The 16537-nt window shown below is 43.3% G+C and overlaps 1 protein-coding gene across 1 annotated transcript; it reads left to right on the top strand.

The window, feature by feature from the left end:
* Positions 1–9250: 9250 nt before the first annotated feature.
* Positions 9251–15924, top strand: YARS2 (tyrosyl-tRNA synthetase 2). Its single transcript, XM_075158410.1, has 5 exons — positions 9251–10069; positions 11205–11372; positions 14094–14249; positions 14578–14748; positions 15215–15924. Exons 1-5 carry the CDS (start codon positions 9267–9269, stop codon positions 15372–15374), a joined length of 1458 nt encoding a protein of 485 aa, XP_075014511.1. The 5' UTR covers positions 9251–9266; the 3' UTR covers positions 15375–15924.
* Positions 15925–16537: the final 613 nt, after the last annotated feature.

Genomic DNA, 16537 nt, shown 5'->3' on the forward strand with positions numbered 1-16537 from the left:
AGATAGCAGCTAGAAAAGTAATATGTTCAGGATACACCTGCAGCTCTGGAAACATGCTGTAGCCTATTTTCGTTACAGCAATGAATGAGAAAACAGATATTTTACATTTGATTCTAACACAGAAGAAACTACCATAAATCTAAAAATGCAAAGTAATTCCAATAAAAATGAGATGATGTGATACACAGGAACGGATGTTGTAAGAATAGAATGATGATAATGATTTCAGAAAGACATATATCAGCAAATTTAAGAAACTGTTAGGAAGTCTCTTGCAAAAATAATCCAAGGACTATGAGAGTCTGACTTAGTAGAAAAGAAACAGGAGTAAAATATCCTGATGTAAAGGAAGAGTCAGTAACACCATAAGACCACTTTGGTTTTACCAACAGATCTTTATCAAAACCAGAATCAGAAAGAAAGAAAGGAAGTAAAGGCAATATGAAGAATGAGCATAAAGGAATAGTATAGTATTACAGATAAAATCAGAAAGACTAAAGCACTGAAAAAATACAGCCGCTTCCACTAGCAAGGGGTACAAAAGGCAAAAAGAAAAGGGTATAAATAAAATTGCAGGAAGGAAATCAAAGGAGGCATGGTTACATTACACAACGGGAAAGGAGAGCAAACAAGAATATGGAAAAGGCTGCAGAGCAACAAACCAAAACCAAGCAAAACCAGATGCTGCTTGGGAAACAGAAACTGAACAAGCAAATACAATATAGAAACACCTGCTAGCCACACAAGAGTCAGGAGACTATTGTGAACTACAGTTCAACAGACCAGTAACACAATGTTACTATTGACCTCCACGTATGACAGATGTTTACAGGAATTGCACGGCTGTAGTTACTCGATCTGAAGGAGTGTCACATCAGGTTTTCATCCTACTCTAAGAAAAACGCAAGCACACTGGGGAATCTAGGGAAGGAACCTTAGAGGTTTAAAAAAAAAAAAAACCCACAACAAAAATCTAGGAGAAAGATTGAAGCTTGACATAAGAGGATTGAGAAATCGCTCTTATAAAACGGTTTGAAGATCATGTTAGACAAGTATCTGGTAAGGGTGGTGTAATTAGACTTAATCCTGCTTCACTGCAAGAAAATGGATTAGATTATTTCACCCATTTCTATGATTGCACTGTTTGTTATTATTAGATCCCATATCAGAGCAACTGTTTATAAATTCAGTAATATTTAAGAAGTAGTTCTTACAGTTTTTAAAAGTATAACCATCACTGTTACTGTTATCTGCTAACTTGATTACTGTGTAGTATTTAATCTATAGTTTTATAAACCATTCTCAGATAACCTGGAGTAAGAAAACCTTTCTACACAAGCAACACAGTGTGTGGAGCTGAAGATAAAATATTTAATATTTTCATATTCACAACAAAAATTAAGCTAGGATGTATTTTAACTGTGGAAATGAGAACATGAATAAATGGTAAAATGGGAGTTTCAGTTATTTCTTTCAGAAAAGCACAATGGTCCTTAGACTGTCTGGGACTGATTCGGCTACTGTTAAAGCACCGTCCAAGCCCAAACTGCAAAGTCTGCCACTCTCGTCCTGTGAGGCAAGGACTAAGGAGCTCTGCTTAACAAGCGACCGCAGCTACAGCCGCGCTTAGCGCAGAGAAAGGTTTCTGTTTTCTCTTGCCTACCGAACGTTGTCCCTAAACTGTTCCTTACGTGAATGAGTTCGCAGCCTACAGCTCTGCTGAGATGCGTCTGAGGAAGACTCGCAACACTGAAAAAGCCTGGCACACTGTCCTGGTTCCAGCTGGGACAGGGTTAACTCTCTTCCCAGTAGCCTGGGGGGTGTGCTGTGTTTTGGGTTCGGTGTGAAAGGAGCGTTGATGGCCCATTGATGCTTTGGCCGTTGCTGGGTGATGCTTGCACCGGGAGGGGGGAGCACAGCCGGGGTGGTGGACCCAGCTGGCCAATGGGGTGTTCTATACCATGTGACGTCATGCTCAGTATAAAAACCAGGGGTGTGGGGGGGCTCGCCCCCCGTTCGTGACACGCGGTCGGCGAGCGGTTCTGTTGTGCATTGCCTGCTTTGTGTATTCTGTTATTGTTGTTGTTCTCACTGTTATTATTACTGTTCTACTTCGTTTTATTTCAATTATTAAACTGTTTTTATCTCAACCCGGGAGCTTTCCTACTTGTGCCCTCCCAATTCTCTCCCCCATCCCACCGGGGGGGGGTGATCGAGCGGCTGCGTGGCGTTTATTTTTGCTGGCTGGGGTTAAACCACGACACACACAAAAGGCAGAGTTGCACGCTGGGCTTGCTACTACCTGTGATATGCTCTATTCTCATCATATAAACGGACAAAGTATTACAATGTCTTCAGAGACATTCACATGAAGAATTGTACTCTCTGAGTCCTCCCTTCCAAGGAGGAAACACACTACTACTATCCATGCTGTCTCGTACTGTTCTAGCTATTGACAAGGCTGACAATTTGAATATATGAATATTCTTTTACCTGGGTGTTTCACCTGCTTTGTGCCATTCCCAAAAGCAATGACAGCTCTGGCTAAATGACTGAAACTATGTGCATCACTAGGATCGTTGTGAACAGAACTGGGGGTTCAGTACCCCCAGGAAAGACAGAGGGAGGCCAACAACTGTCTCACAAAATGATTTACTATTTTAAATCACAGATAAACAGAAAATAATCTTCACAATATCCCTACATGCAGACAACTGAACATCATTTTATCCCCATCTTTGAAGTAGGGAAAGCAAACACAAGACAGTGCCACTTTTCCCTGGCAATCTCCTCCTGTTCCATTACGGGGTTCATTAACAATTAGGGCATGTCGGTATGCCTCAGCGATATGGCATAGTGATGGGAAATGAAAAAAATGGAATTAATCGACATGTAGGAACCCAGTATCTTTATGTAACTTTATCAGATTACAGTGAAAAACTTAACAGCATTGATAATTACCAGCAACTTTTAAAACACAAGACTAGAATGGACCACCTAACCCATGAGATCCACTCCACCACAAAAGCAGCAATCACACAACAGAGATTTGTTATTAAATGTTTTGTTTGATGGATGTCACTAGATATTTTAAAGGATAATTCTCAGTAAAATAAGCAGCAAAAATATTTCCTAGCAATGATGGTCTGCTACATACCTCGTCAGATGGGGCACGACACTCTGGAGACTCCTCCATAAGACGAGCTAGAAACATACACAAATCTCTCTTTTCTAAGCGTATGCATGGATGACTTTCTGAACGGGTCCAAATAAAGAGGTCATAATTAGTAGGTAAATTCAAATAAGTTCATGCCACAGAAAACACACTGTTGATTTCTGCACTTTTGGTAATATGGGGAATGAAGGCAGTGTATTAGGGTAAAGGAAAACATAGAAATATAGAAGACATATTTGTTTATATACTGCACACTGTATTAACTGTCAGAAAATACACTGAAGTGAGACAGAGAAAGATTTGTGCTGGTGTTGCCTAAGGAGCGCACCACTTACTGCTATGCAACACTCAGCTGGTTAAAACCATAAAGCATCACCACCATGCAAATAACAAATCTAATAAATCCCAAATAACTCCTGCTGCTCATTCTATCTACAAAGAAAGAGTCAAACTTCAGTTGTGATGCCTTGGTTTTGAATTATTTCCTGAAGCTGAAGAGATGTGCCCTTTTCAGTTGACTGTATTGAGATGATTAACAGGAGCAAAGAGATACAAACCGTCCTCCATGTCCTCAGCTCCAGAAGGTCTCCTCTTCTGAGGAGAAGAAAAGTCTTCCTTTTAACTTTCTTTTGAAGCAAAGCACTGCAGTAAGAGAGAATATACGTGTACGTGTGTGTGTATATATATGTATATATGAACATGTACCTTGTTTGTGTTTATTCATGTTTTAAAAATAATGGACACCCTTCACCCCACATAAAGGCAAAGAAAACGTAAAGGAAAATCTGGTATCTTGTATTGCCGATCCCCTTTCTTTTTGCCAGCACAATACATCTTCAGAAAAAAACCACAATTTATACCAACCCTGTTCAGTATGCAACTACCAGTCCAATGACAAAGTACTTCACAGCACCTTTAAAAAAAACACCATTAGTTCAAGCATTAAGTATTTTCCAGTGATAGATACCTCATCACTTCAGGATTAAAGTGATGCTTAATGGGCTTTTTTTTTTTCTTCTTTCATTATTTTCACCAAAACATGATTTTCTTCCATCAAGTTTATCCTCAATGTGATATAACAGAACGATTCCGTACTTCACTTACCTGCAGGTCTGTTAGCAAGAAGTCTTCAATGCTTTGAAGCTTTCATGTGGCAAAACTAATGCTTTTATATCTTCCTTCTCTCCTGTGAGTCATAGTCACGTATGCTCCATTTCGCTTTTGACACTACCTTGGACGCACCCTGTCAATATTTGTATGCCATGTGCAGATCAGTTTGATGAATTGGAGAAGTTGACCAAGACAACTAGACGTTGACCTATGATCACTGCACACATGTAAATGTTCTCTCCCCCAACTTAAAGTGATGAATTAAAACATAGATTTGTATCGGTATTGTTATTTAGCACTGCTCAAATCTCTACTAAAACATCTTCCGTGGGCTGTGTGAACTCAGGAGTAATTGAACAATCCAAATACCTCCTATTTTATGATGTATATTCATGTCTGAAATACGCAGTCTGCCAATACTTACCTATGTAATCAATATACAAGGCAGGACTGTCCAAGATTGGAAGGGCTTGCTATAAAAATGATATAATTTCTCTAAAAGACTTAATATTATTTTCCATACTCAAACATGCTTTTTTTCACACCTTTTTTTTTTAATTACTCCTGACTTCCTCCTACTACAATGCTTTAGGGAAGCATCAAAGCAAAGCAAGCATATGGTTTTTCCAAAGTTTTTTCAGTATCTTTTACTACTCTCACTAAATTGAAGTAGACTTATTGTTTTGTTAAAATGAAGCAGGAAGTGAGTCAAAAGGAGGAGTGAACAGTTCTGGAAAATGCTAGAAAAATAACAACGCTGTTTTTCTTGGTGTGGCAGGTGACCCATGCAAGCCCTCTCTCTGTGCTGCCATGCCCTCCGAAGTTAATTACTTCAACTAACAATAAAACTGGGAAGAACGAGGAAGTTCATGGGCAAGAAAAATACATCAGAAGACACTGAATCCAATTTCCTAATAAAATTTTCCTATTAAATCCCACCAAGACAGTGTTTCAAACAAAACAAAAAAGGGAATTAAATGCTTTGCATACAAGGTTTTTCATAAGATCCATAAACGCCAAGAAATTTAGAATGTGCCTCCTTTTGACCAACTCCCAGGAATCCAAACCCCTCCCTGACTCTTTCCAAAGAAACAGCGGACACAACCACCACTTTTCATGACTGTACAGGGTATCACAACTGAGCATTAGAACACTTAGGCCAAGAATCAAGGATGACCGAAAAATTGAGTATTGGTTCTTAGCCTGACTCCTAGGCAATAGTTTCACAGTCACAGCAGCCACAAGGGGAGAGGCCTTAACCTAAGCTACCTGGATGTGGTAACTCATCTCCACCTCTTATTCTAACAGCATAAGTCGTGGTACTTCAGGTGCTTTAAAACCACCCAGCCTATGAGAAGAATGCGGAAATTATAAGAACTGTTAGTCTCAAGAGTCCAGATATTCTACACTTGGGTGGGGAGTTTCTGCTGGTTGTTTTAAGTGGGTTGGTTTGGGTTCTTCTTTTACTTTATGTTGATCAACTTGGTGTGATCAACTTCATGTTGGCTTTATTTGCACTGTCAATCAAGATTTCAACAGTAATAAATTATAGTGGCTTGCTGCTTATACATCACAGTTTCTTCAGATTATTAAACTGTAATATGGTAGCACTTTCAGTAGCTCACCACGCAGACTTACTAGTATTAACTTCAGTTTCTAGATCCCACTTACCTGCCTGATAGTGAGACCTCTCTGTCCTAATCTCTGTCATGTAAAGAAAAATAAAAAGCAGTTGAGTCATTCCTATCTTAAAAACAAACTCTACAGATGATGTTAGCTCTCAGGACCACTTTGTGTTGCTTGTACTTTGCCTTAAGCTGCAGTAATGATCAGCACCATCCTAGAGAAAGCAGAGGGAGGAAAAATCACAACTTTGAGGTGAAAAGGGTAGCAGAAGGGAAGCGAAAGGCAAGTTCATCCACTTAATACAGCCGCCTTGTTCCTCAAGCAACAGAAGCATTATAGCAATACAGAAACACGCACCTGGAAACCAAGTATACCAGTACACACCCAGTTGGCCTCCAGAGAAATACAACAGATCACATTTGACAGTTACTTTCTGGTTGCCAGAAATAAACTCCTAGGAGTAGAGCAAGTCATGTTTCACGTCTGATCTCTCTCCTGCCTTTTTTCCTTCCTCTCCAAATGCTGCAGACAGATACACATATATCCACAAATTTCAGCTTTTTTTTAAAAGCATTAGTACCCACTTTGATCAAGTATTAAAAGGATTTTATTTATTTTTACAAATACAAAATAAAAAAGGGAATTAAATGCTTTGCATACAAGGTTTTTCATAAGGTCCATAAACGCCAAGAAATTTAGTCCGTGCTTCCTAAACGCCAAGAAATTTAGTCCGTGCTTCCTTTTGACCAACTCCTAGCAATCCAAACCCCTCCCTGACTCTTTCCAAAGAAGCAGCTGGACACAAGCACTGCTTTTCGTGACTGTACAGGGTATCACAGCTGAGTGTTGGAACACTCAGGTCGAGAATCAAGGATGACCGAAAAATCTTTCTTAGCCTGGTCTCGTTTCTCTTATACCCCAAAACAGGTATCTTCAGGTAATCGGATACGTAGCTTCTTCAGATGTAAACAAGTAGTAACTAATACTAAAGTATTTAACAGGTCTACAAATGTGTGAATTTCAAGTGCAAGAAGAAAAGTAATTATTTGGGCCAGATGATAAAAAAAAAAAAAACCAAAACAACAAAAACATTCGTACAGCATCTCAGGCCAGCAAAAACTCGAACACTGGAATTTAACATTACTGTGGCAGCTAGCAACGAGGAGGTAAAGGGTGAAAGGTTTGCTTGCTGGCGTGCGGCAAGCAAACTAGAAGGGAGCTATCAGAGCATGAAAGCACCTTCACTAGTTCCAGCAGTGTCACTGGGCATAAAACCATATGCACGTGGTCTGCTCTGTTGTTCTCTTAAACTTTGAAGTATTCATCATCTAGCTCTCGCCTCAAAGCACAGAGTTTAACTGCCAACAAGTTAAAAAGCGGACGCATTTGAGATCTTGAGGAGCCACAGAAAACACTAGCTAGTAGTCACGCTCCCAGCTAAAGGATTCAACTGTGGAAAACAAAAAAATACTCAAGACAATTCAATCCAAGTTACCAACAGGGGCACAACAGACTGGCAAGTTGTTTCCCCTGCTGTAGTCCATAAAGCAGGGACACGAGTTTGCAACACCCCATCTGGCACCTTTCAAAGTCGATCACAGAATGGTTTGGGTTGGAAAGGACCTTTAAAGATCATCTAGCCCAACCCCCCTGCCATGGCAGCAACATCTTCCATTAGATCAGGGTGCTCAAAGCACCATGCTGCCTGACCTTGAACCCTTCCAGGGATGGGGCAGCTACAACTTCCCTGGGCAACCTGTTCCAGTGTCTCACCACCCTCATCATAAAACACTTCTTCCTTACGTCCAAGTTAAACCTACCCTCTGTCAGTTTAAGACTGTTGCCCCTTGTCCTGTCACGACAGGCCTTGCTAAAAAGTCTCCCTCCACCTTTCTTGTAAGCCCCCTTTATATATTGAAAGGCCGCAGGAAGGTCTCCTCCTCTTCTCCAGGCTGAGCTACCCCAACCCTCTCAGCCCTTCTTCACAGGGGAGGTGGCCCAGCCCTCTGACCCTCCATAAAGCATAGGGTAAAGGCAAGCTTTACAGCAGTTTTGTCACGGTTACTTCAGAATACAGTTTGAAGCACACAGACACCCCCCCCCACCCCTCTAGTCCACTAAGTGAGATTTGAAACTGACTGCTACAAAGCCCAAGTAATTTATTGACAAACTCTGTTCACATAGGGATACTATGTTTTGTTTACAGTAGTACCACACATAAGTCAGGTATTAATGTCAAACATTTACTAATCTAAGCTTAGCTACAGTGGTTATTCTCCCCCATGATTGTGTGTTTCACTGGATAGCAAGTTATTTTAAGTTAGCTGCTACTTGTGCATTGATGACAACAGTATTTCTAGTTTAAATTTCATAAGGTGAATAGGGGACATTTGTAGACCATCAGGCTGATCCGGGAATTTTTCAGTTGCCACCTTCATTAGGCTTTTTTCCAGAGCTTCCCCATTATTTCTTTTAATGGTGGCAGTAACAGTAGCATTTTAAGTATTTTTGTTCAATTCTGGACAACAGATTGTTTAAAACCTATTAATAGCCACCAGCAGCCCGTCTACACCATTACTGATGCCACTATACAAGACCTAACGATGTAACGATGTAGAATTGCACGAGGGCAAAAGCAAACATAGGTAAGGCCCTACAACTATGGGGATTATGCTATTAACTTGCAAGACCATGTAAGTCCTGCCGCCTGAACAACAAGACAGTTCAAAACTTTTTTTCTGGGGTAATTAATTTTGTGTATTGTCTGTTTATTCAACAACAGGATCGTTACAGCATGGATTTTTAAAGCCTTGCATTACAAGTTCATCTCTTGGCACTCAAACATTAGCAAATCGAAAATTTTTGTGAAACTGAAACAAAACAAGTCCTCTAACATTTCAAGAAACAAAATTAACACTGTGGAAGTTCCACATGACATTACAGAGCCAGTTACCACTTGGCAGAATTTCTTATGCAGCATTTCCAAACTTTCCAGGTCAGAGTACTTCTTCACAAGGGACTGTTGGCTGAACCTTGGGAGCCGGAGGCCTCATTTCCAAGGCAAGTATTTTAGCCTGAGAGCAGTTTGAAATCCCGCTGTTTCGGGTCGGAAAAAGCCCGAGGAGGAGCCACCACATCGCCCTTTTCCCCGCATCTTCTTTACCACCCCGAAGAACAACCACCACCAGCGTACAGCCCCTCCGCCCTCCCGCCGCCGACCGTTAACGCCTTCCCGCGACTCCTCCCTACCGGGTCACGGCGCCCCAACCCCGCCCGCCCGGCGGGCCCCGCTTTGGGGACAAGAGGCGGCGCGGGGAGCCCCGCCCCGCCCCGCTCCCAGCCTCCCCCGGGCAAGATGGCGGCGCCCATCCTGCGGCGGCGGTGCGGCCGGGCGGCGGGGCTGTGGGGCGGCCCGCGCCGGGCTCCGCTCCCGCTCCCGCTCCGGCGGCGAGCCCACGAGCAGCCGCGGCGGGCCCGGGGCGCTGGGGGGCTGCTGGCGGCGCAGTGCGAGCGCGGCCTCTTCCAGGAGGTGTTCCCGGCGCAGAGCGCGGAGGAGCAGCTGCCGGGACTGCTGGAGCCGGGCCGCCCGCCCCTCACCGCCTACTGCGGCTTCGACCCCACGGCCGACTCGCTGCACGTCGGGCACCTGCTGGCCGTCATGGCGCTCCTCCACTTCCAGCGCGCCGGCCACAACGTTATCGCCGTGGTGGGCGGGGCCACGGCGCGCCTGGGGGACCCCAGCGGGCGGGAGCGCGCGCGGGAGCCGCTGTCGGCGGAGCGGACGCGGGCGCACGCGCGGGGGCTGCGGGCCGGGCTGGGGCGGCTGTTCGAGAACCACCGGGAGCTCTTCTGGGCGGCGGGCGGCGGGCGGCTGGGGCGGGCCGAGCTGCTGGACAACGCCTGCTGGCTGGGCCAGCAGCCGCTGCTCGACTTCCTCGGCGGGGCCGGCGGCCGGCTCCGCATGGGCACGCTGCTGAGCCGGCAGAGCTGCCAGGCGCGGCTGCGCAGCCCCGAGGGCATGAGCCTGGCCGAGTTCCTGTACCCGGCGCTGCAGGCCTACGACTTCCTCCACCTCCACCTGCACCACGGCTGCCGCGTCCAGCTGGGGGGCGCCGACCAGATGGGCAACATCATGTCCGGCTACGAGCTCGTCACCAAGTACGCGGGGGCCGGGCGGGGCGGAGGGCGGGCGCCGGGGGGCCCCTCCCGAGGGGGTCGGCCCCTCCCGAGGGGGTGGTGTGCCCTCCCGAGGGAGTCAGCCCCTCCCGAGGGGTGCTAACCCCGGAGGTCTGCGCCTCCCGAGGGGGCCTGCCCCCCCGAGGGGGGCTAACCCCGGGGGTCTGCCCCCGAGGCGGTGAGCGGCGGCGATGCGCGGGGACGGGGCATCGGGTGTCCTCAGGCTGCGCAGCTTCGTGTTGACAGTCGCTAAAGCACCAGGAGCAGAAGTCACCCCTCTGGGAGTTGGCATCGGGCAAAACTGTGGGATCTGAAAGGAAGAGTTAGTTGTCCTGACCGTGAGCCTGGCACATACGTACAGTTTGGCCATGGTTTTAAGCCTGTTCCATGAAACGTTAATGAATTTTTAAGAAAAGGGATGGGTTCTTGTTTTGGCAAATGTGTTTGCCCAAGAACCGAAATTAGATATCCTGGAATGTGGGACAAAATCGAGACAAGTCTACTGCTGGCAAACGCATTCTAGTGTAATCACACTAAAGTAGAGGCAGTTGTGGTGTACTGGTAATGATGGTGGCATTTCTTCTCTCGGAAGTAAACCTGACGATGAGCTTTTGCTTATCCACCAAATTTGGTGCAAGTCTTACAAAATTTGCAGTACCCAAGCAAATCAGTGAGTACGTGGCAATGCTGCTACTTCAGTACGTGCTTGACTACTACAAGACATTAGAGAATCAGGACAGAAGAAAAGCCTTACTAGTCTCCCAGCCACACAAGCAGCTTCAATTAGTGCTCAGAGCAGAAGACAAAATGTATAGGACACTTGAATTTGCTAGTGCTGTTGCTCATGAAACTACTTGTTTGTGTAAACTTCTTTGTTACACACAAAAGAACTTAAATTTTAAAGTTCAAGGTGTTTCTTTTTTTCCTAAAGCCCTCTTCACAAAACAGTGTTCTGGCCTCTTTTGCCCTTCACCTCCATGCCTCCCCACAGTTATTTAACTGCTTTATATCAAGGATAGAATCTTAAAGAATGCTTATATTTTAGTCAACTTTACCAAGATGTGATTTTTCTAAATTTTTTTTTTTTTTGACATGCAGTGACTCTTCTCTTTCTCAGGACGACAGGAACAGATGTGTTTGGAATTACTGTACCTCTTATTACCAGTACTACTGGAGATAAACTGGGGAAGACTGCTGGCAATGCAGTTTGGCTAAACAGAGATAAGACTTCTCCATTTGAGCTATATCAGTTTTTTGTCAGACAACAAGATAACATAGTTGAAAAGTAAGTAGTTTTTCTTCATCTTCATGAAGAAAAGCATTTTGTCATTGTTTATAAAACCCGATCCTAACTGTTCTCTAACTGTTTCGCGTGGATATGTGCGACGCAAGCTCCTTGTAGAAGCATATGTTAATTATAGAATCATAGAATCATTAAGGTTGGAAAAGACCTCTAAGATCATCGTGTCCAACCGTCAACCCAACACCACCATGCCTACTACACCATGTCCCTAAGGGCCTCTTCTACACGTCTTTTAAATACTTCCAGGGATGGTGACTCAACCACTTCCCTGGGCAGCCTGTTCCAAGGCCTGATCACTCTTTCAGTAAAGAAATTTCTCCTAATGTCCAATCTAAACCTCCCTTGGTGCAACTTGAGGCCATTTCCTCTCGTCCTATCACTTGTTACTTGGGAGAAGAGACCAACACCCACCTCGCTACAACCTCCTTTCAGGGAGTTGTAGAGCGCGATGAGGTCTCCCCTCAGCCCTCTTCTCCAGACTAAACAACCCCAGTTCCCTCAGCTGCTCCTCATAAGGCTTGTGCTCCAGGCCCTTCACCAGCTTCGTTGCCCTCCTCTGGACACACTCCAGCACCTCCATGTCCTTCTTGTAGTGAGGGGCCCAAAACTGAACACAGGATTCGAGGTGCGGCCTCACCAGTGCCGAGTACAGGGGCACGATCACCTCCCTGCTCCTGCTGGCCACACTATTTCTGATACAGGCCAGGATGCTGTTGGCCTTCTTGGCCACCTGGGCACACTGCCGGCTCATGTTCAGCCGGCTGTCAACCAGCACTCCCAGGTCCTTTTCCTCCGGGCAGCTTTCCAGCCACTCTTCCCCAAGCCTGTAGCGTTGCCTGGGGTTGTTGTGGCCGATAACTGTACGTTCGTTAAATAAACAGGCATGACTGGTTCCTAAGTATACAGGATAGTGGAACCTGTCTCCATATGCTGGCATATGCATTATAAAATTAGAACATGGATGAACAAACAAGTAAAGCACAATGCATTTTGTTCTGCCAGTGGGGTGACTTTGTCTTATGAGGCTTGTTAGTTTCAGTACTGTAACAGCACAGTATCAAATGAAATCTCTCCTGCTGAGTAATAAGCAACTGCAGTTTAATAGATCTCAATTACTACGTGTTTTTACCTAGTATGAGGTATCCAGAAACACCACATTCTAATTGCAAGAAACTACTTAACTGGTTATAAACAAACACATAAAGTTCAGCTTCTAGAACTGCATCACATTAAAAACTGCATATCCCTAAGCGACTTGAAATACCGCCTTGTTAGGAAAAAGCCAAGAAGTTCCTATTTATGATTGCGTTAACTGTCTAGATTAGCGGTCTCCAAATTTTTTTGATCATGTGCCCCTATTGGTAAAAATAATTGTGAGCATGCACTCCCAATACATGTATATTTATTTATAGATTATATAAATGTACTACTGAAGTTCTAAAATTTTCTTCCTGCACCCCAGTGGATCATCTTGCATACCTCCTGAGGTGCTGGCACCCCACTTTGGAGAGCACTGGTCTAGATAAAAACATGCCTAGGAGACCATTACACTGCCCAACTACTACTTAAAGACAAAGTACAAAGACAAAATTCTGAATAATTGTTACTTAGGGTAGAGCAATTCCAATGAGCAAAACCTGGTCTTGGATTCATTGTGCTGTCTGAATCCACGTCAGCCACACATAACTCATATTCTTACTCACCAGTGGAAAAATACTAAAATCATACAATGAGAACATGAAAGGGTAGCGAAAATACAAGAAATACCATTTGACAGGTTTCCCTCATCGATGGCTAGCCTCCATGCTGGTGTGCCAGTTACTTGGCTGAAAATAAATAGCCGATAGCTTTGTTCAGGGCATTATGTTAATTTTAATAAGTTGTTGTATGTGGTGTATGTTTTAAATCTGCTTTTCTTTAAACTCCAGTATTGCTGTCAAATCTGAGTCTTCATAAACCTCAGACATGTACTTCCCTTTCATATTGTGACCTGTCTCATAACTTAGTTACCTCTCTCAAAGGTTTATGCCCTGATATTTCAAATTTAGGTTCTGCATCCGCAACACTTTACAGAGTGATAAGAAGGGTATGTGGGTGGTTAACGTTAAAATGTTTCATGCGTTCAGACTTCGTAACAGTAAAGGTACCTTTTTTAATACACTGCATTTCATACTACTGCAAGTCCATTAAAATGGACTATGCTTAGATACGCACCTGTAAATTCTTGATTATCCTAAATAATCTTCCTGTTGAGATACTCACTCATCAATACATAGCATACTTCTGTCCCGTGAACACCACAGAATGGCAGTGGTATTTTGCATTAGCATATTGTGCAACTACTAAGAATATAATATAAAACCTTGTTAGTTGACACAAAATAGCAATAAATCCTGTAAAATAAATGTTTCAAAAGAAAATCAAGTTGTTGATTGCAATACGAGCTTTATAAAAGCATTTGACACTATCTTGTGTCTGAAGACATTACCCTAAGTGGAATATTAAATAAAAGGTGAGTTATCCTGGTAAGGTGAAGCCTGCGGGCAAAAACAAAGAGTTGTTTGAAAGGACAGAATATCTGTAATAGGGATTTCTTAAATTGATTAAGAATCATTTTAGTGTAGTTAATGAAGTTTGAATGACAAAAGCAGGAAATCTGTACTGATGGCTATGTAGACAAAGTAATTTTTTCCTTGCTCCTAGATACTTGAAACTCTTCACCTTCCTTCCTCTTGAGGAGATTGACCACATCATGGAAATGCATGCTAAAGAACCTGAAAAATGGGGCCCTCAGAAACGACTTGCTGCAGAAGTAACCAAGCTTGTTCATGGTAGAGAGGGGCTGGAATCTGCTAAGAGGTGAAGTTTGATTTGTCGAGCAGTTTTCTTTCAGATATATTCAATGGTAATTATCCATAGCTTTTCAGGGACTATTTCCATGTAGCTAGTTGTTGCTCAGCTGTTAAAAGAGAGAAATGTAGTAATTCCGTAGACTTAAAGATACATTAACAATATAAAATATTGCAATGCAGTGGGTTATGATAAAAAAAATTGGGCTGTACTTTAAGTACTTCTGTTACTGTATGGACCCTCAGAACAAGTTGGGGAGGGGAATCTGGTTAGTTGAGTAGCACTTTGTGTGAAGATGAGACTAGCACTGTATTTTGAATGATCTTTGCTCTCACAGGTGTACTAAGGCCCTTTATTACAGCAGCGTGGAGGCATTGGAAGCTATGTCTGACCAGGAGTTACAGGAACTTTTTAGACAAGCTCCTTCAGCAGAATTGATGCTTGAACCTGGAATGAATGTTCTTGACTTGTGTCGCAAAGCAAACGCCATTCCAGATGGACCTAGTGGGTATGTTATCACCTGGGCTCTTCGGTAATACCTCACATGAACAGGTTGTAGTGGTGTGCTTTCAGAAGTTAAATGATAAGGACAGCCAAATCAAGTAGAAACAGGCTAGTGATCTACATACAGGCATTAAAGAAGAGGGGAGCAGGCGGCCTCGTTCCATTTTGAAGTGAAAGTGTAGGATAATGCAGTCTCATGTACCTTAGCTGTAAAATCTGCACCTGATGAAGGGACAGTCTAAGGCAACAGCCTAAGTTTCCTTATACCTCTCAGAGAGAATGGGAGTGGTAGAGGCTAAGGTTAATTTCAGTCATTCTTGACCTGGACTGAAAGTAAAGCATGAGAGAATTAAAATTTATTCAATTATGGATCCAACCAAAAAACCCATAACTGAACTTTCAATACTTAGCAGCAATAAATAGCTGCTGCTTGCAATTACCAGTTGTTGTTTTTTGTTTTTTTTTTTAAGGTACCAGAAAATTACAGATGGTGGAGTTTCAGTAAATGGGATTCGAGTAACTAATCCTGAGACTGTTCTTATTCTCGGACAGCATATTCTCAAGAATGGAGTATCATTGCTTAGGATTGGAAAGAAAAATTACTACATTATAAAATGGCTGCAGTTGTGACAGAACGTCTCCCTAAAACGACGAATCATTTCGACTCTGTTGCTCGAAGATGTACTTGAAGATGTTTCTATACTGTGCATTACTACACAGCTCACAGACTGTCCAATACCGTAGTTTCATTCTCAAAATAAACCAAGCGTTCAAATAAAGGCAGCTAAGTTATACCACTGAAGGGATTTTTAGATACTCTGCCTTATTCAAAGCACCATTCGTAAGAGGATATGCACAAGAAGATGAAAAGATTAATTTCAAAGTCCAAAGATGGAAATGCTCTTCCCCTCCTTTAACAGCCTTCTGTGTTGGAGGAGGAGAACAGTGGCCAGGTACTCCACAGCATAATCCACAGCAAGATGAGCAAAAGCATACTCGAAACCAGTACTTCTTGCAGAGGATGCATGCTGCTGTCCCGTTTGACTTCATCCTAACACAGAAACCTGCGTAAGTGGGTAAGGACAACCAACCTACGATCAACATTTTTTTTCTGAACAGGTTTGCTTTGAAGGAAGCTGCAGAAGATTCACAATAAATAAGTAGAATGATTAAGCCCTAATATGTAAGCTTCTTATTGATTATGTGTGGGGGTACGTTGCAAAAAAGCTTTCCAGCCTTAATGTGGTAATAGAGAGCAAATTCACTTTTTGAAATGTAAGAGAGCATAGAGCCTTTCAAAGCTTAAATCAGCCTGATGAATCCCTTTTATGTCTTCTGTGTGCTTAGTGTGACTTACAACATGGGTGACACTCATTCCATTTCTTCAGTCCTGTGAATTACATGGATCCATCTGTGCTATTTAGAATCTTTGTCAAAGGTATATCCTGGCCATAGTTCTGTGGGCTCTACAGTCGGTTGCAAGATAGTGTATTATACCAGAAGATTTGAAGCATGTACGTGAAAGCTTTTTTAATTTTAGACGCCTAGGAGTTGTGGGTGAGCAGCAGCACAAGGGTATCTGGACCAGGAAACGTGAGGGAAGCTACAGTGCTTTTGCAATTAAAAAAGTCAGACCCTTCAGATAAGGCAACATGCAAAAGCTGCACTTCTTCATGAAAGAGCAGAAAGTGGTTAACTGACTTAGAATACAGTAAGGTAGCTGGCTGCCTGGCTCAGAACTTTTTTATTAAGGGACCCTCCCTGCCACAGTGCAACCATGTATATGAAACCCT

This window comes from Calonectris borealis, chromosome 1, assembly GCF_964195595.1.
Source record: "Calonectris borealis chromosome 1, bCalBor7.hap1.2, whole genome shotgun sequence".
Taxonomy (NCBI): domain Eukaryota; kingdom Metazoa; phylum Chordata; class Aves; order Procellariiformes; family Procellariidae; genus Calonectris; species Calonectris borealis.

What these genes read in the sequence shown, in the direction of transcription:
- YARS2 (XM_075158410.1), top strand. Translation starts at nt 9,267, where the DNA reads ATGGCGGCGCCCATCCTGCGGCGGCGGTGCGGCCGGGCGGCGGGGCTG. An exon ending in CAAGATAACATAGTTGAAAA is followed by an intron (nt 11,373 to 14,093) that starts GTAAGTAGTTTT and finishes CCTTGCTCCTAG; the next exon opens with ATACTTGAAACTCTTCACCT. An exon ending in GGGCTGGAATCTGCTAAGAG is followed by an intron (nt 14,250 to 14,577) that starts GTGAAGTTTGAT and finishes TTGCTCTCACAG; the next exon opens with GTGTACTAAGGCCCTTTATT.